At 54.7% G+C, this 22,033-nt stretch overlaps 2 protein-coding genes across 4 annotated transcripts; both read right to left on the reverse strand.

Moving 5' to 3' along the window:
* Nucleotides 1-252: 252 nt before the first annotated feature.
* On the reverse strand, nt 253-16,595 carry ece2b (endothelin converting enzyme 2b). Of its 3 annotated transcripts, XM_086035296.1 has the most exons (20): nt 16,302-16,595; nt 14,197-14,240; nt 13,990-14,076; nt 13,772-13,907; nt 12,866-13,099; nt 11,470-11,594; nt 11,242-11,388; nt 11,008-11,073; nt 10,745-10,933; nt 8,522-8,664; nt 8,247-8,361; nt 7,896-8,006; nt 7,264-7,362; nt 7,037-7,114; nt 4,842-4,945; nt 4,184-4,294; nt 2,886-2,953; nt 2,590-2,780; nt 1,204-1,299; nt 253-1,124 (listed from the first exon to the last, which is right to left on the reverse strand). In XM_086035296.1, the coding sequence occupies exons 3-20, from the start codon at nt 14,074-14,076 to the stop codon at nt 948-950; spliced, it is 2,277 nt and encodes a 758-aa protein (XP_085891422.1). In that variant the 5' UTR covers nt 14,197-14,240; nt 16,302-16,595; the 3' UTR covers nt 253-947. The 3 variants fall into 3 exon arrangements, with proteins under 3 accessions (XP_085891422.1, XP_085891420.1, XP_085891421.1); XM_086035294.1 differs by lacking the exon at nt 14,197-14,240; XM_086035295.1 differs by lacking the exon at nt 16,302-16,595 and having other exon boundaries at nt 14,197-16,274.
* A 1,968-nt stretch (nt 16,596-18,563) lies between these two features.
* Nucleotides 18,564-19,927, reverse strand: LOC147144215 (somatostatin-1A-like). Its single transcript, XM_086036174.1, has 3 exons — nt 19,754-19,927; nt 19,598-19,715; nt 18,564-18,779 (listed from the first exon to the last, which is right to left on the reverse strand). Exons 1-3 carry the CDS (start codon nt 19,798-19,800, stop codon nt 18,564-18,566), a joined length of 381 nt encoding a protein of 126 aa, XP_085892300.1. The 5' UTR covers nt 19,801-19,927.
* Between the last annotated feature and the right edge of the window lie 2,106 nt (nt 19,928-22,033).

Here is a 22,033-nt window from a genome sequence, read left to right on the forward strand (position 1 = left end):
ATATATATATGTGTATATATATATATGTGTGTATATATATGTACATATATATATATGTGTATATATATGTGTGTATATATATATGTGTGTATATATATATATATATATATATATAATATATACACACATATATATATATACACACATATATATACACATATATATATATATATATATATATATATATATATATATATGTGTGTGTGTGTGTGCGTGTATATATTGAAATGAAGCAAAATTTCCATCTGCATCTTACTTTAAAGCATTTTATTTCACCAAACATCTTGTTTTGGACGGACACTTCCCACATTCCAAGTAAATCATCATGAAGCCATTTTAAAGGTTTTTTTTTATGAGCAGTTGCATTGGAGTTTTTGTCACCCGGAAGTCCAGGCAGCGAATCGTGTTCAATGGGCTGCGTTGGTCTGTTGGTTACCACGACGACCAGAAAATGAAGACGGGCTTTCTGGCCACAGGAACCGACCTGGCTGACCGGAATTGACGGTGATGGACAGGACGTACATGGTGTGTTGTGAATGTCTTCTTCATCATCATCATCATCATCATCATCAAAACCGTAACGTCATCAAACAGGGACATGAATTCTAATTAAAAGCACAATCTTCATCGTCATCTATTTGTCAGTCCAACTGGGCCAAGTCAGCGGCGTCCATCTTGATTCCACACAGGAAATGAATAAGTTAGAGCGGGTGTACCCAAGTCCGGTCCTCGAGAGCCGCTAGCCAGCCTGTTTCAGATGTCTCCCAATTCCAGCACACCTGATTCAAGTGATCAGGATCGTTCTTCAGCTTCTCAGGGCTTGTTAATGATGCTGATCATTTCAATCAGGTGCGTTGGAGAGGGAACCATGTGAAGCAGGCCCGATCGGGGCTTTGGAGGATTCGCCTGAGGAGAGGAAGCGGCGTCCGGCGTCGTCACCAGCCGGTCTACCAGACCTCACAGCGCCTCCCACTGTTCATGGGGCTCCCAACAGGACACTGAAAATGTCGGCTGAATTCGGCAGAGTTGCTGAGCGTGCCGATGACGCGGTAGCGAGGCGGACTGTGCGGGTCGGTCACCAAACCCTCGTGAGCGCTCTCCGGTGTCCGGACGGAGCACCACACCTGGAAAACGCAGCGCGGTCGTTTGGAAACGGCAGCCACCCCAGAGGAGCTGCCTCCCGTCGGGCCTCTTGCCTCTTACCTGCGCAAAACCAACGAAGAAGAGCTGCTCGTTGGTCAGGTTGACGGCGGGAAGTCTCTCCTCCTCGCCGTTCTTGCCGACCCACATCCGATACGCCTGCACACAGCAACAACAAAGGTGTTTGGAGGTTTCGGGGCGCTGGGCTCCCTGCCAGGCCAGATCAATTGGCCTCTTTTCTGCATTTCGTTGCCACTTTTCTGAAAGGGCAGCATTGTACTTTTGAAGTCAGGCATCACATCTGATCGAGGTTATTTTCAAGGAGGAGTGGAGAGGATTCACGAAACAACCGCTAGCTCGCTTCTCTCGCTAACTCCAAGCTAACAACAGCAAGAGCGTGGATTGTCTGCGCCAAACGACTGCCGCTCTGCAACAAATGATGGAACTCATCTCATTCGTTTGCCAAGTTAGTGAGGGTTCACATAGACTGGGAGGGGGGGACAAAAAAAAAGAATATATATATATATATATATATATATATATATATATACATATATATATATATATATATATATATATATATATATATATACATATATATATATATATATATATATATATGTTTTTTTGTTTTTGTTTCTTTTGGGTTTTTTTGTCTTCACGTGTGGGCTCCATTTAAAAAATGGTTGCGTGGATAGCGGGCCTTGAAGGTTGGACTCGATGAGGTCGTGCATCGAGTCAAGTCCAATTGATTTCCGTAGCCCTCACAAGAAAGACTCAAAGGGCTTCACATGCCCACAGTTGACAAATGCGAACCCCCTCCGCTGATCTTAACCCTAACCCAGTAGGGCAAGAAAAAGTCCCAAAACCCCAACTGGGGAAAGATGAGAAAACTTGAGAAGGGGCCGCAGATGGGGGAGCCCCCCCTTCCGGGACTATCAGACCACAACTGATGCCGAGTGGGCAACATTGAACGCAAATGATGATGCGACACAATGTTAGTTGAAATGGCGGCCAAGTGCATCTCGTGCGGGATGCGCTCAAACTGGCTTTCTTGAGCGCGGCGCAGGGCTCACCGACGTGGTGCCTGCATATGAGTAGCCTGCGGGCCGGTTCCCAAAATAGCTCACCGGTGATGGGACATTGCGATTTTCTAGGAATGCTGTAGCAGTGATCATTGGAAAATGTCTACCGCTGATTTCGGAGGACAAAAAGGGTTGCATGAGGATATTGATCTATTTCTTAATTATTGTGGCAAATTATTTACCTGATGAGTGCCTTAGTGCACATAAATGAATATCATTTATTATTCATCATAACATATAATAATAATGATAATATGATTCAAGGTCATTTGAGCACATTTAGGTAGCAAAGAAGTAGCTCTGAGTTTACAAAAGGTTGGTGAGCCCTGCTTTAGCGTGTGTGTGTGTGTGTGTTTGGACTCACGTCATATGCGGTCTTGAGGCCTCCGTTGTCTGCCATGTTTTCCCCGAGCGTCTGCTTCCCGTTGACATGCTCCGAGTTGACGGCGTATCGGTTGTACTGCTCCACCATGCACTCGGTCCTCTGGCGGAAGGCGTCCACCGACGAGTTGCGCCACCACGGCTTCAGGTTGCCCTCTTTGTCGTACTCGCGCCCTGCGCACACGCGCGCCCGCCGTTAGCGCGCCCGCCGTTAGCGCGCCCGCCGTTAGCGCGCCCGCCGTTAGCGCCGCCCGCCAGCCCAAGTTGATTCCCGCTCACCTTGGTCATCGAAGGCGTGCGTCAGCTCGTGGCCCATCACCACCCCGATGCCGCCGAAATTCAGCGCCCTTTGGTACAAAAGACACTTGGAGTACTACGCTCCTACTACAGCGCTAAGACGCCAAATTTGCATTTTGTCAGCCGCTCTGCTTGGTCGTTGAAGACGTCGTCTTGTCCGCCAAATCTTACAAATCATGTGTCTGGACTAGGTTCGGACCCCAGATTGGGGTGGCCAACGGGCCTTTTCCACGCATTGCCACCGCCGGTTCACAATTAAAGGCCTCTCTCATTGGCCTGGAGACGGGTTGGCGTCAGGCCTTGAGCCGCTAGACCCGCACGCGACTGAGCCCGCGCTCATACGAGCCGCGCCGCCCCGCCCCGCACCGCCCCGCCCCGGCCCGGCCCGGCCTTTGCCTGGTTGTCGGCCGGAGCTATCGGCCTCCTTCGGCCCCTCCTGCGGGCAGGGATCTTACTCCGGCTTTCATGTCCTTGTCCATGGTTGGAGTTCTTGCCGTATGACAACCAAATCATTCTTGGCGCTGTGCAATTTACAATTTACAATTTACAATTTGGTGAGAGCGCCTCGATATTTTGCTCTCCTGAGTCGCCGCGACGTCCCCGCCAGTCAGATGGGCCCTTCCACAATCTTCAGCCGTACGGTAACCGTACGGTGAGCTAGATATCTGGCATGAACATCGAGATATGAAATCGTGTCCATATTGCCCAGCCCTCGTGTCGTATCGGCCTATGTTCACGCCACGCCTGTGTGGCAGAATGAAGTTGTCGCTTCCCAAACTGCACGTCAAATGATTTAGTAAGTTTAGACCTGTAACTGTAGCCGCTAAACTGTCTTTCATATGAACGAATGCTTCATTTGCCTTGATCTTCGGAACGCAGAAGAGATCCGATCTTGTTTGTTGTAAGAAAGGTGCTTGGTTGAAAAGTACATTTGCAAAGGACCCGATGAGATGATGTCACCTCATGGTCCGGCTCATTTCCCGGGGCGGTTGTTGTCGCTGTCGCTGTCGCTGTCGCTGTCGCTGTCGCTGTCGCGCTCGGCATGTGTCAAGCGGCCACCAGTGAGCCAGCCGTTGGCGAAGGATTGCCGGGCTATGCAAAAGGCTCATTCAGCAGCTGGGCCAGCGGCCGATACATCGGAAGGGCAAGTCCACAGCTAAGGTTTGGAAATGTCTTCCGCAAACAACCGGAGAGCAAATGCAACTTTTGGATGAGCGACAAGCTCGGCACAGATACGACGACAGTGTGACTGCGATGCGTGTGAAAAGCGTGCGACTGACTTGGGATGGTCGCGGGCGTAGAAAGGCGCTTGAAGGATTCCAGCGGGGAAAACGATTCCGTTCTTGGTGGGCATGTAGTAGGCGTTGACCGTGGGCGGAGTCATGCTCCACCTGCAACCACACAACAAACCAAGGTGTGCGAGTGGCCGACCATGTCAGTAAAATCTCTTTGAGCAAACGTCCGTCTGTATGGGCGATATAACAAAGCGACGAGGGTCCAAAGCGGACCGCTGCGCCTTTTATCCGGCCCGCAGGTCTTTATTTTTCTGCTTTGCGATGCACCCGTCAGCTGGAGCCCGCATGAACAAACCTTCGGCTGCAGCCATTACCCGTTTGCTTCGGGCGAGCGGCGCGGGGCTATATTCATTTGGCTTGTTTACTTGACTGGGGACCGCAGCCGGTTGCCCTTCTTTGATTCCGTGAGAAATGACGCCAAAGCTTGTACATTCCGTCTTTGACGGCCGACCGCTTTCGTCCCGGCTCGCACTTATTGCGACCAGAGTTTGCGGCAAGGCTCAGTGCGGAAAAATAATGGCAGAAAAATCCCGTCATATAGCAAACGTTATACTGTGGCACTTGGTATGCGCGATGCGGCAAAGGCGCCAAATTTGAGATGGCGCCGCGTGGGCTCGTTTTGTGTTGCGCTGTGTCTTCTGACTGGTCTTTGTTGGGAGTTTTCCTGAGTTGGTCGGCCATGACTCTTGAAGAGAAGTTGTAGAAGTTCAACGTGTTCTGGAAGAAGCTTTCTTCGGAAACGTCATACTGAAACACACACGCACGCGCACCCACACACACACGCACCCGCACACACAAAGAACTTGTTGTTCAAGCATGGATCCGCAGACCATTTTCCAACGCATTCTCGGGGCACGGAACGGCGTACGGCGGCGCTAGCTGACGACGTTACATTGGGCGCCGTTCCCGTGTCGTTCTGTAGTCGTTCACGTCGCAAAAATAAACGCCACTCGTACTGCGAACGGAATGCGTGCGGCGTCGAGCGGAGGCGCGACGTCACGCGGCGCCCTGTGTTTGCGCGATAGAAAGGAATAGAATTGCTCGGGAATTCGGGCTCGCGCCGATTTGTCTTTCCTGTTTATGGATTCCAATATGCTTTGGGCATGTCAATGACACCCCAGGTTGTATTTATCGGGCGGGCGGTGTGTTAGCATTAGCCTCAAGGGCTCATTTGGGCCGACGTATGCCTTGCAGTCGTGGCGGTGTCCCCCCTTTTTCTAACGTAAGGTCGTCGGTGGCAAAAGGAGAAGCGAAAGGCAAGCTGGCCAGCAGTCTGAATGGTGGCCTCTCTTTCGCCGCAGCGGTGCAGCTTTGTCTTCCCTTCCCCCAGCCCAATCACTTCACGTCCTCTCCTTTGGGCCACTGACTCTTTGCTGCTCCTTCGTCCGCAGTGAGCTCAATTCCGCACACTTGCCTACAAGCGGCACTTAGTCGGCAAATAATCAACTATTGTTCAAGAAAGAGGCTTGGCCACTCCCGGCTGACGTGGACTCAAAAACTCAACGGAAAGCAAAAAGAACCACAAAACAACCAAACGGTGTTGCCTTAGGAAAAAGTCCCACTAGCTTGTCCCTTGCTTGAGGTGTACCACAAGGTTGGCTCTTGGGCCCAATCGGAGTTCCCACCGATACGCTGCCCCTTGGCCAAATGACGGAGCGCCATGAATGTGTAGCAGACGGCACGCCGATGATTTCTGCCGGCGCCTGAGACCAGAGGAGACCAGAGGAGACCAGAGGAGACCAGAGGAGACCAGAGGAGCCGAGAGGAGCCGAGAGGAGCCGAGAGGAGCCGAGAGGAGCCGAGAGGAGCCGAGAGGCCTAGCCGCCTTTCCTTGCGGACATCGCCGGCTGGATAGCTCACGACTGCCTCCGACTCAGTAAGTCCAAACCTGAACTAATCCTATTCTCCTGGCAAAATAAACGCCGTTGATATTCAACCGAGTCTCGGTCCGAATCTCGGCATGGGCGGGTTGACGGTTGACCGTTTGAGGTTTGAGGGTGAGTCGAGGTTCCAAATGAGCCTCAAACCGGCCGTCGCCGCAAATGGGCCGAGGGCACCTCTCAGCAGGGCGCAATACGATCGGCTGCTGCTCGCAGAGTCGACTAGACGAGCTTTCCAATTTGTTTCTCTCCAACATTTTATCGGAGGCATTTTCCATTGATATCGATCACGCGACTATCGCGATGCATATCGATATTGAATTATCGCCCAGCCCTCGACTTGATTTTGTGTTGGCTTTCAAATGAGTTCACCAAATTACTTTGGCTTTTCCAACCACATGTAGCCTCTTGCGCTCACTTGGCCTCGTTGGGTTCCCGTATTGCCGGGGGCTTTTCCCCATCGTCTTTGATCGTAATTGTTGTCGTTGCCCTCGTATGACGAGGTGGTTGGCGGCTTACTGTGTTTTGGATGTCGCGGTATTGCGTTCTAGTGGGTTTGTCAAAGCACTTGTTGTGAATAAGTCATTATTAATGCAGACATGGAAAAACGCCATTGACATGCTAACGGTTAGCACAGACGGTTGCGCAAACTCTTTCATGCTTGACGTGTTGTCGAGTGAGCTCGTGTGGCCATGTTTTCATCAAGCGCAATATTTTGGAGTGCTGTGTTGCTTATTCAACGCCAAGACACCAAATGAGAGGACAAATGGCTTCTTCTCCATTCCTCGGAAAGGGCAAAGGCGATCGGAGATTTTGGACTCACGAGTGTGGCCGTGGAACAAATGCCAAGGCAGCGCGAATGCTTTCGGGACGCAAAAAGGCGACTTCGACTTCAAAGACAACCCGAAGAGTCGGCCGGCGACCGCTCCGTGCCCTGCCTGGAGATGGACAAACTCACCCCGTCGTAAACGTCGTCCAGTTCCTTGGCGTCCATGATGAATTCGGGGAAACCGATCATGTCGTAGATGGCGTCTGCCTAACGACACCGTTGACACCACACGCGTCACGGCGCTGACACCACACGCGTCACCGCGCTGACTTTGTGTGTGTGTGTGGGGGTGTGTGTGGGGGTGTGGGGGTGTGTGGGCGTGTGTGTGCGTGTGCGTGTGCGTGTGCGTGCGCGACCTTTTCCTTAGCGGCTTGTTTGGTGTCGTCGTCCATCCAGCCGAGTCGGTCCAAAGCTCTTTTGAAGGCGGCTCGGATCTCGTTAATCATCTCCTCGGCCTGCCAAACCGCAACGCAGTACGCGCACACACACACATAAACATACGGGGCTCTTTCAATCCCTTCTCCATTTTCAAGCGGCCATGGAAAATCCCAAAACAAAAAAGTCACTCATTATTTGATGAGCTTTTGAATGCCAGACAAACGAGAGGGCAAAATCGCCATACGTGTCTTTGGAGACTTTTCGGCGGCGACCAACGCACGCCAGTTGGACCTTTTTCTTTGGGGACAGGAAATGTTTTGCCGGGGGGGAAAAGGGGCAACCTTTTTGTGTTATATGACAAATCAGGTTCAACAAAAGGCCTTTACATTTCAGTCAATTCACATTTATATTCTTTATATTCTCATTGTATTATGTGCGGCTCTGTCTTTCTACCGCTTTCTCGGAAAATCAAAGGTGTTTTTGCCATCGGATTCGGACGACCCGATGACGCGGACGGTCGGAGGTGTTCTTTTGCCTCTGATCCAGACGCATTCCGTCAAACGGGCAAAGAATGAGCGGCTTTTTTGCTCGATGCGGTTCGGCCACTCACGACGTCTTTGCTGTGTTTGTCGAAAGTGGCCTTGACGAAGAGCGCCCCCAGCGCGAAGCCCAGCGTGTCGTCCGTGTTGCCGATGCACGTCTGCCAGCGCGGCGTGCACGACTGCGCGGCACAAATCGAGCACGCCGTCAGCGCGCGTCCAGCCCGAGGAGACTCGAGTCGCAGCCGCTCCGCGTCTTCAAAAAGCAGCGCCGAGCGTGCCTCCAGTGCGGTCGGGAGGTCGAGCGCAAAGTCGCGTCCTCGTACGAGCGGCGCAAAAGTGCTCCTCGCTTCTTTCCCACCTATGCGCTCACTCGCCTATTTGGCACGGCGGGTTTGTTCGTTAGTTGTGTGATCAAGTACCTTCTTGGTGCCGTAGAGACTTTCCAGTAGTTTGTCCTGAGCGTTCTCAAAACGTTGATCCAGACTGGACACGCTCTTCTGAACCAACGTCCACATCATGTAGTTGTTCAGCACACTGCACGCACAGGCACAGGCACAGGCACAGGCACAGGCACAGGCACAGGCACAGGCACAGGCACAGGCACAGGCACAGGCACAGGCACAGGCTTAGGGTTAGGCGCGTGTGTTGGTGCCGCGCGTGAGTGCGCGCGCCCGTGCGTGCGCAAGCGCGCCACCTGCGCTCCGTCCGGTTGATGAGTTGGGAGACTTGTTGCAGGTACTCTCGCGCGTAGACCACGACGGGTTCGCTGTCGTTGAGTTCCAGCGGCGACAAACACGACGACAGCAAGTCCAGCCAGTCCACGGCCGGAGCCAGCGTCTGCACGCGCGCGCGCACACACGCAGCGCTTTGATTTTGACCATCCTCGCCCCCGTCACGTCATCATCATCATCATCATCATCATCATCATCATCCACCATCATAATGTTCATCGTCACCATCCTTATCATCGTCATCATCAGTTCCCCAGCCATTATCCTCCTCCTCCTCCTCGTATTCACCTCCCTCGCGCTGGTTATCATCTGCCTCCTCCTCCTCATCTGCGCACGTGCGTGTGAGGTTACGCAACCCGTCTCCTCTAAGGGGGGATGCGCTCATGGAGCAACCGCACGTAGCAACCGTTGCCGCGGCGACGGGGCCGCCGTTCCAACCTCATCCAAAAGTTGCGGGCCGCCGCTCGGAGAAGCCGGCCTTGACGCCAAGGGCGGGCCGGAACGTGCGAATGGACACGGTGGCCCAGAGGCCCGCAAACGTTTGAGGGGAAAGACCCGCCCGACGCCACCGGGGACCGCTCAACTATTGCTCATCCCCTCTCAATGTCCTCCCGTACAGTCCGCTTCAGCGGCGGCAAGTGGATTTGGCTTCCCAAAGGGGTGGCAAACGGGGCCCGACGATTGAACGACATTAAATGGGCATGGCGAAGTGACAGAATGAAGTTATCAGATCGCCAAGTCGAGCCAATTCTGAAAAAACGAATAACCGTGACAAGCTCTGCTTCACTTTGGTCCGCCAATCGGCTTCACTGGCGTCGATGCCTATTTGCTTTGTGACCCCCCGAAAAAATACCACAACTAAAACGTTGTCTTTCTTTATAAAAACCCTTTTGCTCATGAAATAATTGTAAGGAAACATGCAGCTCAAAACGTCTGGCAGGATACCATGTTATCATATACTGGGTACCACGTATCAAATAAGAATGTACCTATTGCGTTCAGTTGCGTTGTTAAATCCTAAAACTGCCATATTAGACTTTTTTTTTTTTTTCAATGGGCAAAAGCGTTTTATAAAATAAACAAAGACAAAGTTCTATTTATGTTTTTTTTCTTTTGCCGATCCAAAGAAACGATCCGATCCGTGAGTCCAAATTCCGCGAGCGATCCGAACCCTGACTTACGCGATCCGTTGGACCACTAGTGAGTACCAAAGACAATCCCCTGGTCCTCGTGTGAGTGCCCCGTGAGAAAAAAAAAAAAAGCGCACCCCCGTGTATGCATATGTACCGGTATCCGGGGCTACACAGGGGTACATATGTATATATAAGTGTGTTCCTGGAGGGCCGCTTTTTGTCTCCCTGCTGCAACAGCAGCGAGTCAGGAAAAACATAGCGGGAAGTGGCATCCATTGCAGCCTGATCATCCCCCCATCTGCGCTCCCTCCTCAAGGTTTCTCCGTTTTCCCCACATGGGGTTTTTGGAGTTTTTCCCCGTTCATCCCCGCGACGCCACGAATATTTGTCTACTGTGGGCACGCGAAGCCCTTTGCGGCTTTCTCGCGACGAAGGGCGACAGAAATCAATCGGACTCGACTTGGCCCTTGAGGAGTGAATTCGGGACCACCGCTGGCCCTTGAGGAGCCAATTCGGGACCACCGCTGTTTCCTGTGCTCTTCTCGAGTGCATTTGGAAGGTTACGGCAATGTTTCGGCAGTGTGCGAAATGCTATTCCGGTCTTTTGGGATGCTTGGATCAGGACTCGATTGGCGACTTGAGCTCGGCCGTCGTGTCGCCCTGACCTTTCTCCTGGCCGGGCGCCTTCTCGTCGCCGACACCCTTGGCACACTTATGAGTTGATTTCAGTTCAGGCCACAGAGTCACACATAGTCCCGCGGGCTAGGCAGAGGCGCCGCCCTTGTGGATGGGTGGCCGAGAGTAAAAGAGTAGGAATCCTGGGGGAGGGGGTTAAACCTTCGTCCGCAATCCCTCAGCAAAAGTTCCGCGGCCACGTAGCGATCTTTCCGGCCTCCGACAAATAGTTCAGCTGCGAATGCGCAGTCCTCCGGTAGTTACTATTAGCGTAGCGAGCATGACAAAAGACAAAAGAAGCCAGCAAAGGTTCCCCCAGAAGCTTTCAGGGTTTTTGGTCCAGTTGACCTAGCGACGCCACGGCGGGCAGGGGCTCACCTGAAGCTCGGCGATGGTGACCTTGTGGTAGATCTTCTCCTCGTCTCGCCGCTGGTCCTGCGGCACGGTGATGTTGGCCAGCCGCGTCTCAAAGTCCACAATCTGCCGCATCTGCTCCAGCGCCGACGCCGGCGAGCCCCCCAGCAGGGTGCTCAGCTCCACCATGTAGTCCAAGTACGCCTGCAGCACCTGCGCCAGCCACAAGCAGCGCTCACCGCGCGCACCCAAGCACGCGGGCTCTCGCACGCGCGCACGTCGCTCACCTTGTCATTGGCCGTCTTGTTGAGGTAATAGTCCCGGGACGGCAGGAAGAGCCCCGACTGGTCCACCTGCGGGCGAGGAATGAAAGCGGGCCGATGGCAAGACGCGGCTTGGCAGCGGAGAGTGACGTCACGCCACTTCCCGTTGGCAGCGCAAGCGCCAAACGAGGGGAGGGACTGGCCACCCGCCAAAGTGGAGCGAGCACACACGCCGTCGGCCAAGAAGCGGCGGTGCACCTGGATGACGTTGCTGTTGGAGTTCTTGGGGTCGGTGCTGACGCCCACGCTGAAGAAGGGCTGCGCCCGGTACGGCCCCGACACCACCTTCAGCACCTCCATGAAGTTGTCCTTGTCCCACGCTCCCGTCAGGTTCCAGCCCCCCACCTGCGCGCACCGCGCAGCCCCGTCCTTGAAAGCGCCGCGTCCACTCGGCTACGGCGGCGGCAGGAGCGGCCGTGAGCTTACCCTGGCGATGAGCTCCACCAGCGGCTGGGCGCCCAAGTCTTGGATCTTCTGCGTGTTGAGGCAGGACAGGTAGTAGGACTGCGTCTTCTTCTCGGCCTCGCTGCTGCCGTTGAAGGTGCCGTTCTCTGAAAGGCAAACCGACGGAGCGCCCGCGTGGCGTCCGGCCAAATTCTGTCACCTGCACTTTGCTTGCTTTTCAACTGCAATCCAAAAAGTCGACTGGCCTCGCTTCCAAATCTCAACTGCGGACTGTCGCTCTGGTGGTGGCGGCGGCGGCTGCTTTTGTCGCTCGGTCCTTCCGAACTGCGGGCGGAGAGGACCGCTCGGCGGGAAGGAAGCCGACTGACTCCAACTAGAAGCGACCGACCGGCTCCATAGTCAACAATCCTATCGACCCGTTGACCAGCAAAGCAATCAATGAACCAATCGACTAGCTAACCAACCGACTCAGTGAGCAACAATCCAATCCAATCCATCCGCTGCCGTTCCAACCAAACCGAGCGTCGTTGCGGCGCCAAAATCCCCTTTTTTTTTTTCTCCTTTGGAGAGCAATTTTGCTCATCAATGACTCGATTTGATGAAATGCATCCGAATAGACACGTGAGGGCGTCGTGACTCCTCGGAGGATGTCCCGGAATTTTTCCGACCAAAATGGCAAACGACGGCGGGAGCTCTGAAATAGGTAACGGCGGTGAAAAAGACGAGGCGCTTGTGGACCGTCGGAACCAGTCCAAGGTGATACAGGTTTAAGACGTACGTTTGTAGACAACGGCGATTATCGCTTATCTTTGTAAGGGAATAGAGGATGGTAGCACTTGATTTTTTTTTCAAATGAAAAATAGGGCTTGTCTTGCACTGACACTTGATTTTGACATCTTGGATTGAAGCAGTCAAGATGAATCAAGTGTGAAAGCCACACGTCGAAGCGCTCCGATTGGTCTGGAATTGGTCTGTTTCGATCTGCTCCAGGGGATGCTTCAATTCTTTTGGAGGTGTTGAATTTGTGGGAAAAGTTGAGCTTTTCCAGGGTGATTCGAAGGTTTTGCGGAGCTGTTGAGCCAGGCGCTTCAGGCCTCCACGGGTTGGCCAATAAAACGACGACTCTTTAACGGGGCGGTTGGCTGTAGGGCTGCCCGGCTATCAAACGTTTCACTCTTCCAGTATCCTACTGAAAATTCGGCAGACGCAAATTTCGACTTGATACGTCTCGCTTTATAACAAAGCAAAAGCGGTTTCCTTTTTGACGCAATCCACAGGTTTGAGTTTCTGTTTCTTCAATTCACACCGTGACCGGCCGCAATCCCCAGCCGCAACCTGGCAACAAGCGCAGAGCTCAGTCGGACAAGTCCACAGTTGAGGTTTGCGAGAGAAGGTGAGCGTTTTGTGCGGCGCTCACCCAGCAGGTGCTTGAGCAGCGCCTGGTTCTGCTCCCAGATGCTGTTGAAGGTGGACCAGCGCGAGCGACCGTCCGGCAGCGGGTTCTTGCGCATCCAGCCGCCGCAGGCAAACTGGTAGAAGTCGCGGCAGGGGTCGGCGCCGCGGTCCATGGCCTCCACCATCTGGCTGGCCACCTTCACGCACGCCTCCGTCAGACACAGGCCGCCGCCGCCGCCGCCGCCGTCGCCGCCCGCTGCACGCCCACGCGGGCGGGACACACACGCCCCGCCGTAGGTCAGAGGGAGGGCCGGACGTCCTACGCAAAGACCGGCCCGGCCCGCCGCTTTCAGGCGCAGCCTTCCTCTCCGGTCCGTGGACCACTATGCTCATTGTCCTCACGACTAAGACAATTCAACAACGACTGTGTCTTTGGAGTAATGTGTACTTTCCACTACGAGCGGCGCTTTTGAGCTTCCATCCTACAATGAAATGACTCCGCCGCACTAGTAGCAGTGCTGGAAAATCAGCTTAGCGGGACGACGCGGTCGTTCTCCGAGCGCCCCCCCCCCCCCCCCCCCCCCCGAGTTGTTCTACTCGTGCGGTGAGTCGTCAGTGTTCGGGATCGGGACTGAGCCCACCCCCTCGCCCCACCCAGAAAAAAAAAAGAGCTTGATGAATGCCCATAGATGGTGGCGAGGCAATACTTGGTCCAAATAAAATCCCCAAGGTGCCAGGAGAAGCAATACTCGGACGGCTTTAATGTGAGCGCCAGACGACAGCCATAAAGGGACTTTTTCAATTTTGGCCCGCCAGAAATCTGCCAACGGCTCGATTGGCCAACGCCCGAGCCCGAACACGCAGGGGTCGGCCGCTCCAAATAGAATAAATGCCGGGCCGGCCTTTGGTCGCCGGTGCGCCCGCTCACCTGGACCGAAGGCCAGTCCGAGGACCAGCAGGCAAGCGCTCAGGGCCAGCAGGCTGAGAAGCAGCAGGGCGCCCAGCAGAAGCTCCATCCTGGTTCTTCTGCCCAGAAACTCCGTGCCGGTCTTGGTGAAGCCCACCTGGGGGGGGACGCGCGCAAAGCGCGTCAGAGCGCCGGCTACGGCAGCGCCGCGCGGCGTCGGGCGCGCTGCCTTCACCGACCTGCAGTCTGTCGGGAGAAGAGGACGCCTCGGCCGCCGCGTCCGACGCTTCGTCCTCTTCCAGCGTGGCTCGCTTGTAGCTGGACATCTGCGCGTGCGGCACAAGTGCCACAGAAACACAATCAAAACGCAACACAAAGGCCCAAGGCGGCTGTACCGACGGCGACGCGCTGCTCCTTCTTCAGCGCCCGCTTCGGAGGACACCTGCCTGCCGCAGCTGCTGGCTCTCAGCTCCTCTAATATCCGTCCTTCCTTGTGGAGGACCAAGTATATATTACTGCGTACCGTTATATTGTCAGTGCACAAATGTTGCTGCATCGTTGGCTGAAATATCCTTCGCTTCGAGGCTTGTAACACTGCAACAAAGATGTTCTTTAGTCGACATCAGAAAAGTCCAATCAAAGCAGAGTGAGGGTGGACTCGGGTTCGGAAAGACAGGAAACAATTGGCCAGGAGGCAAAATGGCAAAGTTGTTCCGGGCAAGGGAGCCGGCGCACGGCGCGTCAGGCTCCGACATATCGGAGGCGACGGGACGCCAGACGTTCCCTCGGAGCCCACTTGTGGACTTTTCGCCGCCGGGACGACATTTGCCGATGCGGCGCGTTGCCCAAGTTGTGCTCGGTGGAGCCCGGGGCGGAGCCCGGGGCGCAGCCCGGGGAGGGCGGGCCGCGTGAGAAAGTGCAACGCCTGCCCAGGGCCAAGCCAACATGCCAACCTCGACTTCCTCAAGTCCACTTTTTCCGTGCGGCGGAATAAGCAAGCTCAATGTGTTCATCGTCAATGAATTGTAATTGCCCTCGATCATGTCGCATGCTCTTTTCAGTTTGCGGTTTGCACGTCTTTGCGATATCCAGAATTTTCTCGAGAATTGGTACAGCCAGCCCTAGTTAGCGTGTCAGTGCCATGATTTGTTAGCATTAGCGTCACGCGAGCAGACCGAAGGCCTGTTTGTGTCATCGTCTTGGTTGTGGCTTGAGTTGGACAGGAAACCTCCCTTGGGAGTGGCATCAAACAGCTCGAGGCCTCTTTTGGGAAGATTATTGACTTTATTGTGTAAATAAAGTGCTGAAGTGAGCGGAGGCGCCCGTACTCCGAGTTTTTGCTCGGCTAACTTGAAAAACTCCCAAGTTGGCTCTCGCGTGTGGGAAGGCACCACCGCATACGCTTTCAATGCTTTCGCAACTGGCACTTGTCATTTTTGCTTGGGACCGCACGCCATTTGGGATCTGCAAGTCCAATTTGCCATGGCAGCAAAGCGACTTGCGGACGGACGGCAACGGCGGGAGACGCTTCCGCAATTGCTTTGACGCTGCCGCTTCAAGAGCGGCGAGACGGGAAAAAAAAGCGGCACAACGGGCACATTACACTGACAAATATCCATGTGATAGAAATATATTGCTGCTGCTGCTGCTGCTGCTGCTGATGATGATGATGATGATGATGATGAAGATAATGATGATGAAGATAATGATGATGAAGATAATGACGATGAAGCTGCAGATGCCGGGGTCGCTCTCTTGTTTTGTTCTCACGAACTTGGGTGGGCATCTTAAGACAGGAAGTTGGAGAGCTGCAGACAGGAAACTCAAAAGGCCCGACCCCCAAACACACACACACACACACACACACACACACACACACGCGCACACGCACACGCACACATATCGCTAAACACACATTGCACACACACACTCACCCCCCCCCACACACACACACACTTCACTAAACAAACGCACACACACACCTGACTAAATTAACAAATCTAATAAACTGTCAGCCCCAAAAGATGACTGAGCTGGAGGGCGTGGCCCTGCCACCACACACATACACAAACGCACTCGCAAACGCACGCGCACACACACATCAGTATACACACCCACCGATCTTGCTAAACAAACAACAAAAAAACCGTCAGTCAAACTAAGATGATTGGCAACTGAAGGGCGTGCCCCCCCTCACACACACGCACACACCACTCACACACACACACACCCACACGCACCCCCACGCACACACACACGCTGTGATCAAGCCATTCAGAAGCAGAATACTTGAATTACAAAAACAAAAGGGGGGAAAAAGAAAGCGAGAAAAAAAAGCCTAGCCTGCTAGCACGCCCGGCAAAGGTCAAGTGATGGTGAAATGACGTCATCCCAGACCTCACAAGTGGAGCCGGAACGCTCGTTGCTACGGTGACGGCTCGGTGACGTCACCTCTCCAAGCCATCTGTTTCGCAGGCGCCGCGCGTGACGTCACGCGGCGTCGCGATGATTGACAGCTTGTCTGCTAGCCTGCGCGCGCGCGTGTACTCACAGTGTTGCGGAGGTCCTGCAGCGCGACGCTCATCGTGGAGCCGAGCCGGCCGAACAGAGCGCTACCGACGGCTGCTGCGCCGGCCCATCCTCCGCGTGCGTGCGTGCGTGCGTGCACGTGCCCGTGCGTGCGTGCGTCCGTGCGTCCGTCCTCCTGCTGCTGCTCTTCGTCTCTCGTTGTTCGCTTGCGCTTCTCGCCTTTTGTGTGACGAGCAGCAGCGGACGCGAGCCAGTCTCGTCTTCCTCTCGCAAACAAACACACCCCGGCCGGCCGACACACGGGCCGACGTCATCGACAACGTCACCGCACAGGCCCCACCCACTCGACGTCGATCAGTGTGTGCGAGCTCTCTCTCTCGCTCTCTATGTCTCTCTCGCTCTCTCACACACACACGCACGCACACACACACGCACACAAAAAATGGCATTCATGCAGACGGATTGTAGTTTGTGAATGTTTGTGTTTTGCACACCAGCAGGGAGTCAAGTCAAGTCAAGTCAAGTCAGGTCAGGTCAGGAGCTGATTTGAAAGGGTCGCCGACGGGCATGTCGGAGGACCGTTCGCCATTCATGCAAGGCCTTTTTTTTGGGGGGGGGGGGGGGGTGGCAACACGGTGCAATTTCCAGAGCAGTGGTCAGATGAAAAGCGGCCCGCCGCACTTTGTTCTTTGATGTCCTTGAGCGCAGGGGCGCAGCTACGTGGTAGACTATGGTGGCCACTCCCTCCATGGCCACACCCACACCTCGGGGAAAGCTCAGTGATTTTTTTCCACGCACGTTTGATTCTTGTGCTCAACGTCAGTCCGAGTCCTTCCTTTCACCACACGGCCGAGAAGTCTTTGCTTGTCACAGCGACCGCAGTCAGCCGACTCCCAACGAACGCTGCTTTTCACCTGCTCTTGTTCCCGCTCGATGGTGAATGCGATTACGGCAAAGCCCGACTGTGGATGGCACCGGCAAGAATTAGGCGTGCGCGCGCGCGCGCGCACTCACTCGCGCGAGTGGCCGGCCCTGACCGAGGTGTTGCCGTTTCCGTCTCAAGTGTCGCCACCTGGTGGCAGGCCGCGGAAGGGCCAGTGAGGGAGCGCTCGCCAGCCCGTCAACGTTTGAGGCTCCTCTGGCTCGTTGATGATGTCGCGTTCCGATGTCGCTTGTCGTCGATTTGCTTTGGGTCGGCCGCCGATCGACGCGGGGGGGCGGCCCGACGAGCTCCGACTCCACTTGAGCTGCCATTTGCCCCCGCCCGCCCGCTTTCCTGGGTGGCCCCGCCGCATCTCGCGGACCGACCCGCGAGCACTAGCCGCCGATGGAAACGGGCAAGCGGGACCGAGGCGGCCCCCAAGACGCTATTTCGGATGGGCCGGCGCCGACCCGTCCGTTCTTTTGGACACCTCATAGACAAGCGAGCTTTTGCACGTGGACACTTTGAAACACGCTAACGTGCTAACGTGCTAACATGGGACACACCCAAGGTAGCAAGCAAGGGTTCAAACCCAGAATCTTGACTGGGAAGCACATGTGCAAACCACCATGCCGGCGTGTCACTTGGAAGGCCCCCCCCCGAAAAAACAAAACAAAAAGCCGAATCCGCCTCAACCACACAAGAGCGGACATTTTGGGCGGAGGCCAGAGGTCAAGTGGCCTATTGGTGGACCGATGGCAGAGCGGCGATCAAGCTCGTTGCCGTGGAGACGCTATCAACAGGCTGCAGGCTTTCCCTTCATATGCCCCCTCCTCTTCTTTTGCTTCGTCCGTTAATCAGTTCAGCGGGCCTCCTATCACTCGATATTGCGTGTGTAAAGGTGTATGTGCGTGTGTCTGAGTATTTTTGTGAGATTGCCTGCGAGTGTGTGTGTGTGCATGTCGATTGTGTGTGCGCGTGTGTGTGCGTGTGGTTTTGTACAACTGGATTATTGTCCGCATGCATGCGCGTGCGGGTGTGTGTGTGTGTGGGGGGGGTGTATGCAAAGTTGTGTGTGTGTCTGAGTATTTTTTATGAGATTGCGTGCGTGTGTGTGCGCGCGTGTGTGTGCGTGTGTGTGGTTGTGTGCAGCTGCGTTATTGTCGGCGTGCGTGCGTGTGCGCGCGTGTGGCGTGCGCACTGAGGTTGTGGCATTCCCGCAGAGCTGAGCGGCTGCTGCCGGCGAGGGGGCGGAGCATCTGCCAAGAAGACGAGAAGAAGCCCAAATGTCCTCCAAATGTTTTTATTGCAAGTTAGCATGAAAAAGGTGAGAAAGGACGAGCGAGCGAGCGGCCGTCCAGCTCAGCAGGACGTGAAGGTTTTCCAGAAGAAGTTCTTGCACCCCGCTTTGCGCTCCCGAGGGCCCACCGGCGCAGGAAGGCCGCCGGCGACGGCGCCGAGGGACCTGGGCAGCGTCGCCGCCCGCTCCTCGGCGCCCTGCCGCCACTCGTCCTCCTCCGTCGCCTCTTCGGCCATCTGGACCAGGTCCCAGAGGACCGCCTCCGCCTGGGACAAGCCCTGAAACGCAGGCCGCATCTTCATCGTCACCAACGTCATCGTCATCGTCATCGTGGGCAATGTCATCGTCAGGATTGTTGTCATCTGGATTTTTATCCTCGTCATTTCAACGTGGTCATCGGCAGTGTCATCATCAGGATCGTCATCTTCGTCATCTTCGTCATCATCAGGATCGTCATCTTCGTCATCTTCAGGATTGTCATCATCGTCACCGTCGTCATCTTCAATGCGGTCGTCATCATCGTCATCCTGACTGTCATCATTGTCAGTATCACCATCGTCATCATCAGGATCGTCATCTTCGTCATCTTCGTCATCATCAGGATCGTCATCTTCGCCATCTTCGTCATCATCAGGATCGTCATCTTCGCCATCTTCGTCATCTTCAGGATTGTCATCATCGTCACCGTCGTCATCTTCAATGCGGTCGTCATCATCGTCATCCTGACTGTCATCATTGTCAGTATCACCATCGTCATCATCACCATCGTCATCATCATCAACTTCATCATCCGGCGCCCGTGTGACATTTTTCTACAAGCACGCACACATACTTACATCCCCGCTCATGCGCATGCAACCGATCCCAAATAGAAACACACACACGCACAAACGCATGAACACCAGCACACACTCTCACTCATGTACACACTCACACGCAGTCAAATGCACGCATACAAAATCACCAACTTCATACAAACATAAACAATCACGCACACACGAGCTTTCTAGTCAGGTTGATCAAGAAGCCTTCCTGCAAAGTGTGTGTGTGTGTGTGTGGGTGTGTGGGTGTGTGTGGGTGAGTGTGTGTGTTGCACCTGTTTGTAGGAGCCAGGTGTTGCGCCGCGTCTGGCGTTCGTGAGCGCGGCTGAGGAGGCGCACACGGCGAGCAGGAGCACCAAGAGGCAACACGGCGACGGGCGACACGTCTTCATCCTCAGTTTGGGTGTGTGCGTGCGTGCGTGCGTGCGTGCGTGCGTGCGTGCGTGGAACGGTGAGAGTGAGTGTGTGACGGCTCCATCCCGCCACAGCCGCTCTTATAGGGCCGTGCGGACGTCACAGATGAAGGTGGTGATGAAGGTGATGATGATGATGATGATGATGATGCTTCCCCCCACAAACACTTTAGTTAAATGAGCCATCTTCATGCACTTTGTCTTCTTTCCCACCAGGATGCTCACACACGCAGGCACACGCACACGCACACACTAATGCGCACAAATTGATGAGCTGACATGCGCAAGTGATACACGCACTCTGTGACACACACGCACACACGCGCACGCAAAGACAACAACACAGATTCTCTCAGGCAGGCACGCACACACGCACGCACACACACGAACGCAGGTACAACGGTCGCACGGCTTCTGACATGAACCAGACGTGTCATAGTTTGGGATTATTCATTTCAGTTTGCTTTTGTTTCATTTAGGATTTTTGGGACTTCTAGTTCCAATTGGCTTTCCGAGTGGCCGTGTTTGTTCGGATTGTGCTTTTCTTTGCGTGGCCTTTGTATTAGTCCAGGTGAGCATTTATCAAGCAAAAGATCAACAAAGTGGCCCAAAGTGGCCGAGGATGGAAAATGGACGCGAATGGCAACCGGCGAACCAACCCGAGAGCAAGACGGCACAATTTCCGGCACATTTGCGGCACATTTCCGGACAGGCACTTCCAAGCGTCGGCGCCAGCGCGCCCCCATCCGAGCAAGCTGTCCGCCTTGCGGACAGGGAGGAGACCAGCCCGCATGAGGTTTACATTTTGACGACAGTATAAATGCGAGGGCTGCATTGTTAGAGCGGGACCCGACCTTTAAAGGAGGATGGAAAAGCGGCCCGGCCCGCATCTGATCATTGGACGCTTCCTCAACCTCGCAGGCGGACAAAGAAAACAGACCAGCAAATTCAATGGACTTGGGAGAGTCTTTCTTGACATTGGATGCCTTCTTCTTCAAACCAACACTGAGACATTGACAAAGTCGTCGTTTTGTAAATTGCCAATTGGCCTGGAGACCTGCAAAACATTCCGACGCGCGGCTCATCTCAACGTCTCCAAAGTCGTCAAGCGGACGCGAAGGAAGCGTGTCGGGCCCCCCAGTCCCTCCCTCCCTCCCGCGTGGCCTCTTGCGTCGTCCTCGTGGCACGCGCGCCTTCCTCCGCATGCTTCCCACAATGCTGCCGTGTCTTGGCGGGGGTTGGCTGAGCGCGCGCGTCTGCTTGCCGCATGATTAGTTTGGGCCGATGGACACATTCACCTCCAGCGAAGCGTTGGCTAGGCCGCCGCGGGACGCCGGCGCACTTCGCAGCGGTCGCGACCGTTCCGCTCGGAGAGAAGGCGTGATGTCACTTTTCGGATTCGGATCGCATCGGGGGTGCACGTAGACATGGCGAAAGGAAAGGCGGTAGGGGCCAATGCTAATGCTAACGACGCTAACGAAGGTCAACGGTGGCCCGTTGCCAAGCGTTCACCAGCCAAGTTGTGAGGAATCTTTTTCCGTCCGTCCTCATCCACCGGGGACTGGTCTCGTGGAGACGCCAGCGACGGAGCGTTTCGATTTCCCGGGAAAAACTCGGTCCGCGCCGGTAACCACGACAACAACACGCCGCTCGGCTTACACGCAAACGCAATCGAGTTGGGGTGTGGTGCAAATCCTTTTCCCCACAAAATGGATTTGAATCCGCAATAAAGACAAGATATTTGCTGTCGGAGCTAATGAATGTTCATTTCTTCTTTTCTTTTTCGGTGGGGGCCAATTTGGATCGGACGCCTGCAGCGGCTTCCCAAACCCGCTTTGACGGCGGCCACGTTTCCTTTCCGCAACATTTGGGAAGGGAGGCGCGCAGCATGCGGCCGGCCGTTGTCTCGCTGAAACAAAGCGACGACGTGGCTCGGATGGCCTCAAAAAAAGGCCGCGGGAGCAACTCTCCACGTTTCCGGCAGGTCAGCTTGCCGTCGGACGATCCGTTGGGCAACCCGTTGGGCAACCCGGGCCGAGAACAACCGAGCCTTGGGCCGCGCGTGGATTTCCGAGTCGCCCGTCCGCCTGAGCGCTCTTGCAAAAAGCTTTTCTTTTGGCCCGTCTTGACGCTGCGGGTGAACGGCAGAAGCTTTGCAAAACCCCCCCAAAAAAACACGCGCTACTCGAAACATCTCGTCTGTGTCAACCGAAGACAGTCCGGAGAGGGTTTGCAAAGCAACCGACTCGGTTTTTACACACCCTCACAACTTCATCGGAACTGCCGCTTCTATGGACA

The sequence above is a fragment of the Filicampus tigris genome, chromosome 7, assembly GCF_054856515.1.
Source record: "Filicampus tigris isolate MCC_2025a chromosome 7, RoL_Ftig_1.0, whole genome shotgun sequence".
Lineage (NCBI taxonomy): Eukaryota > Metazoa > Chordata > Actinopteri > Syngnathiformes > Syngnathidae > Filicampus > Filicampus tigris.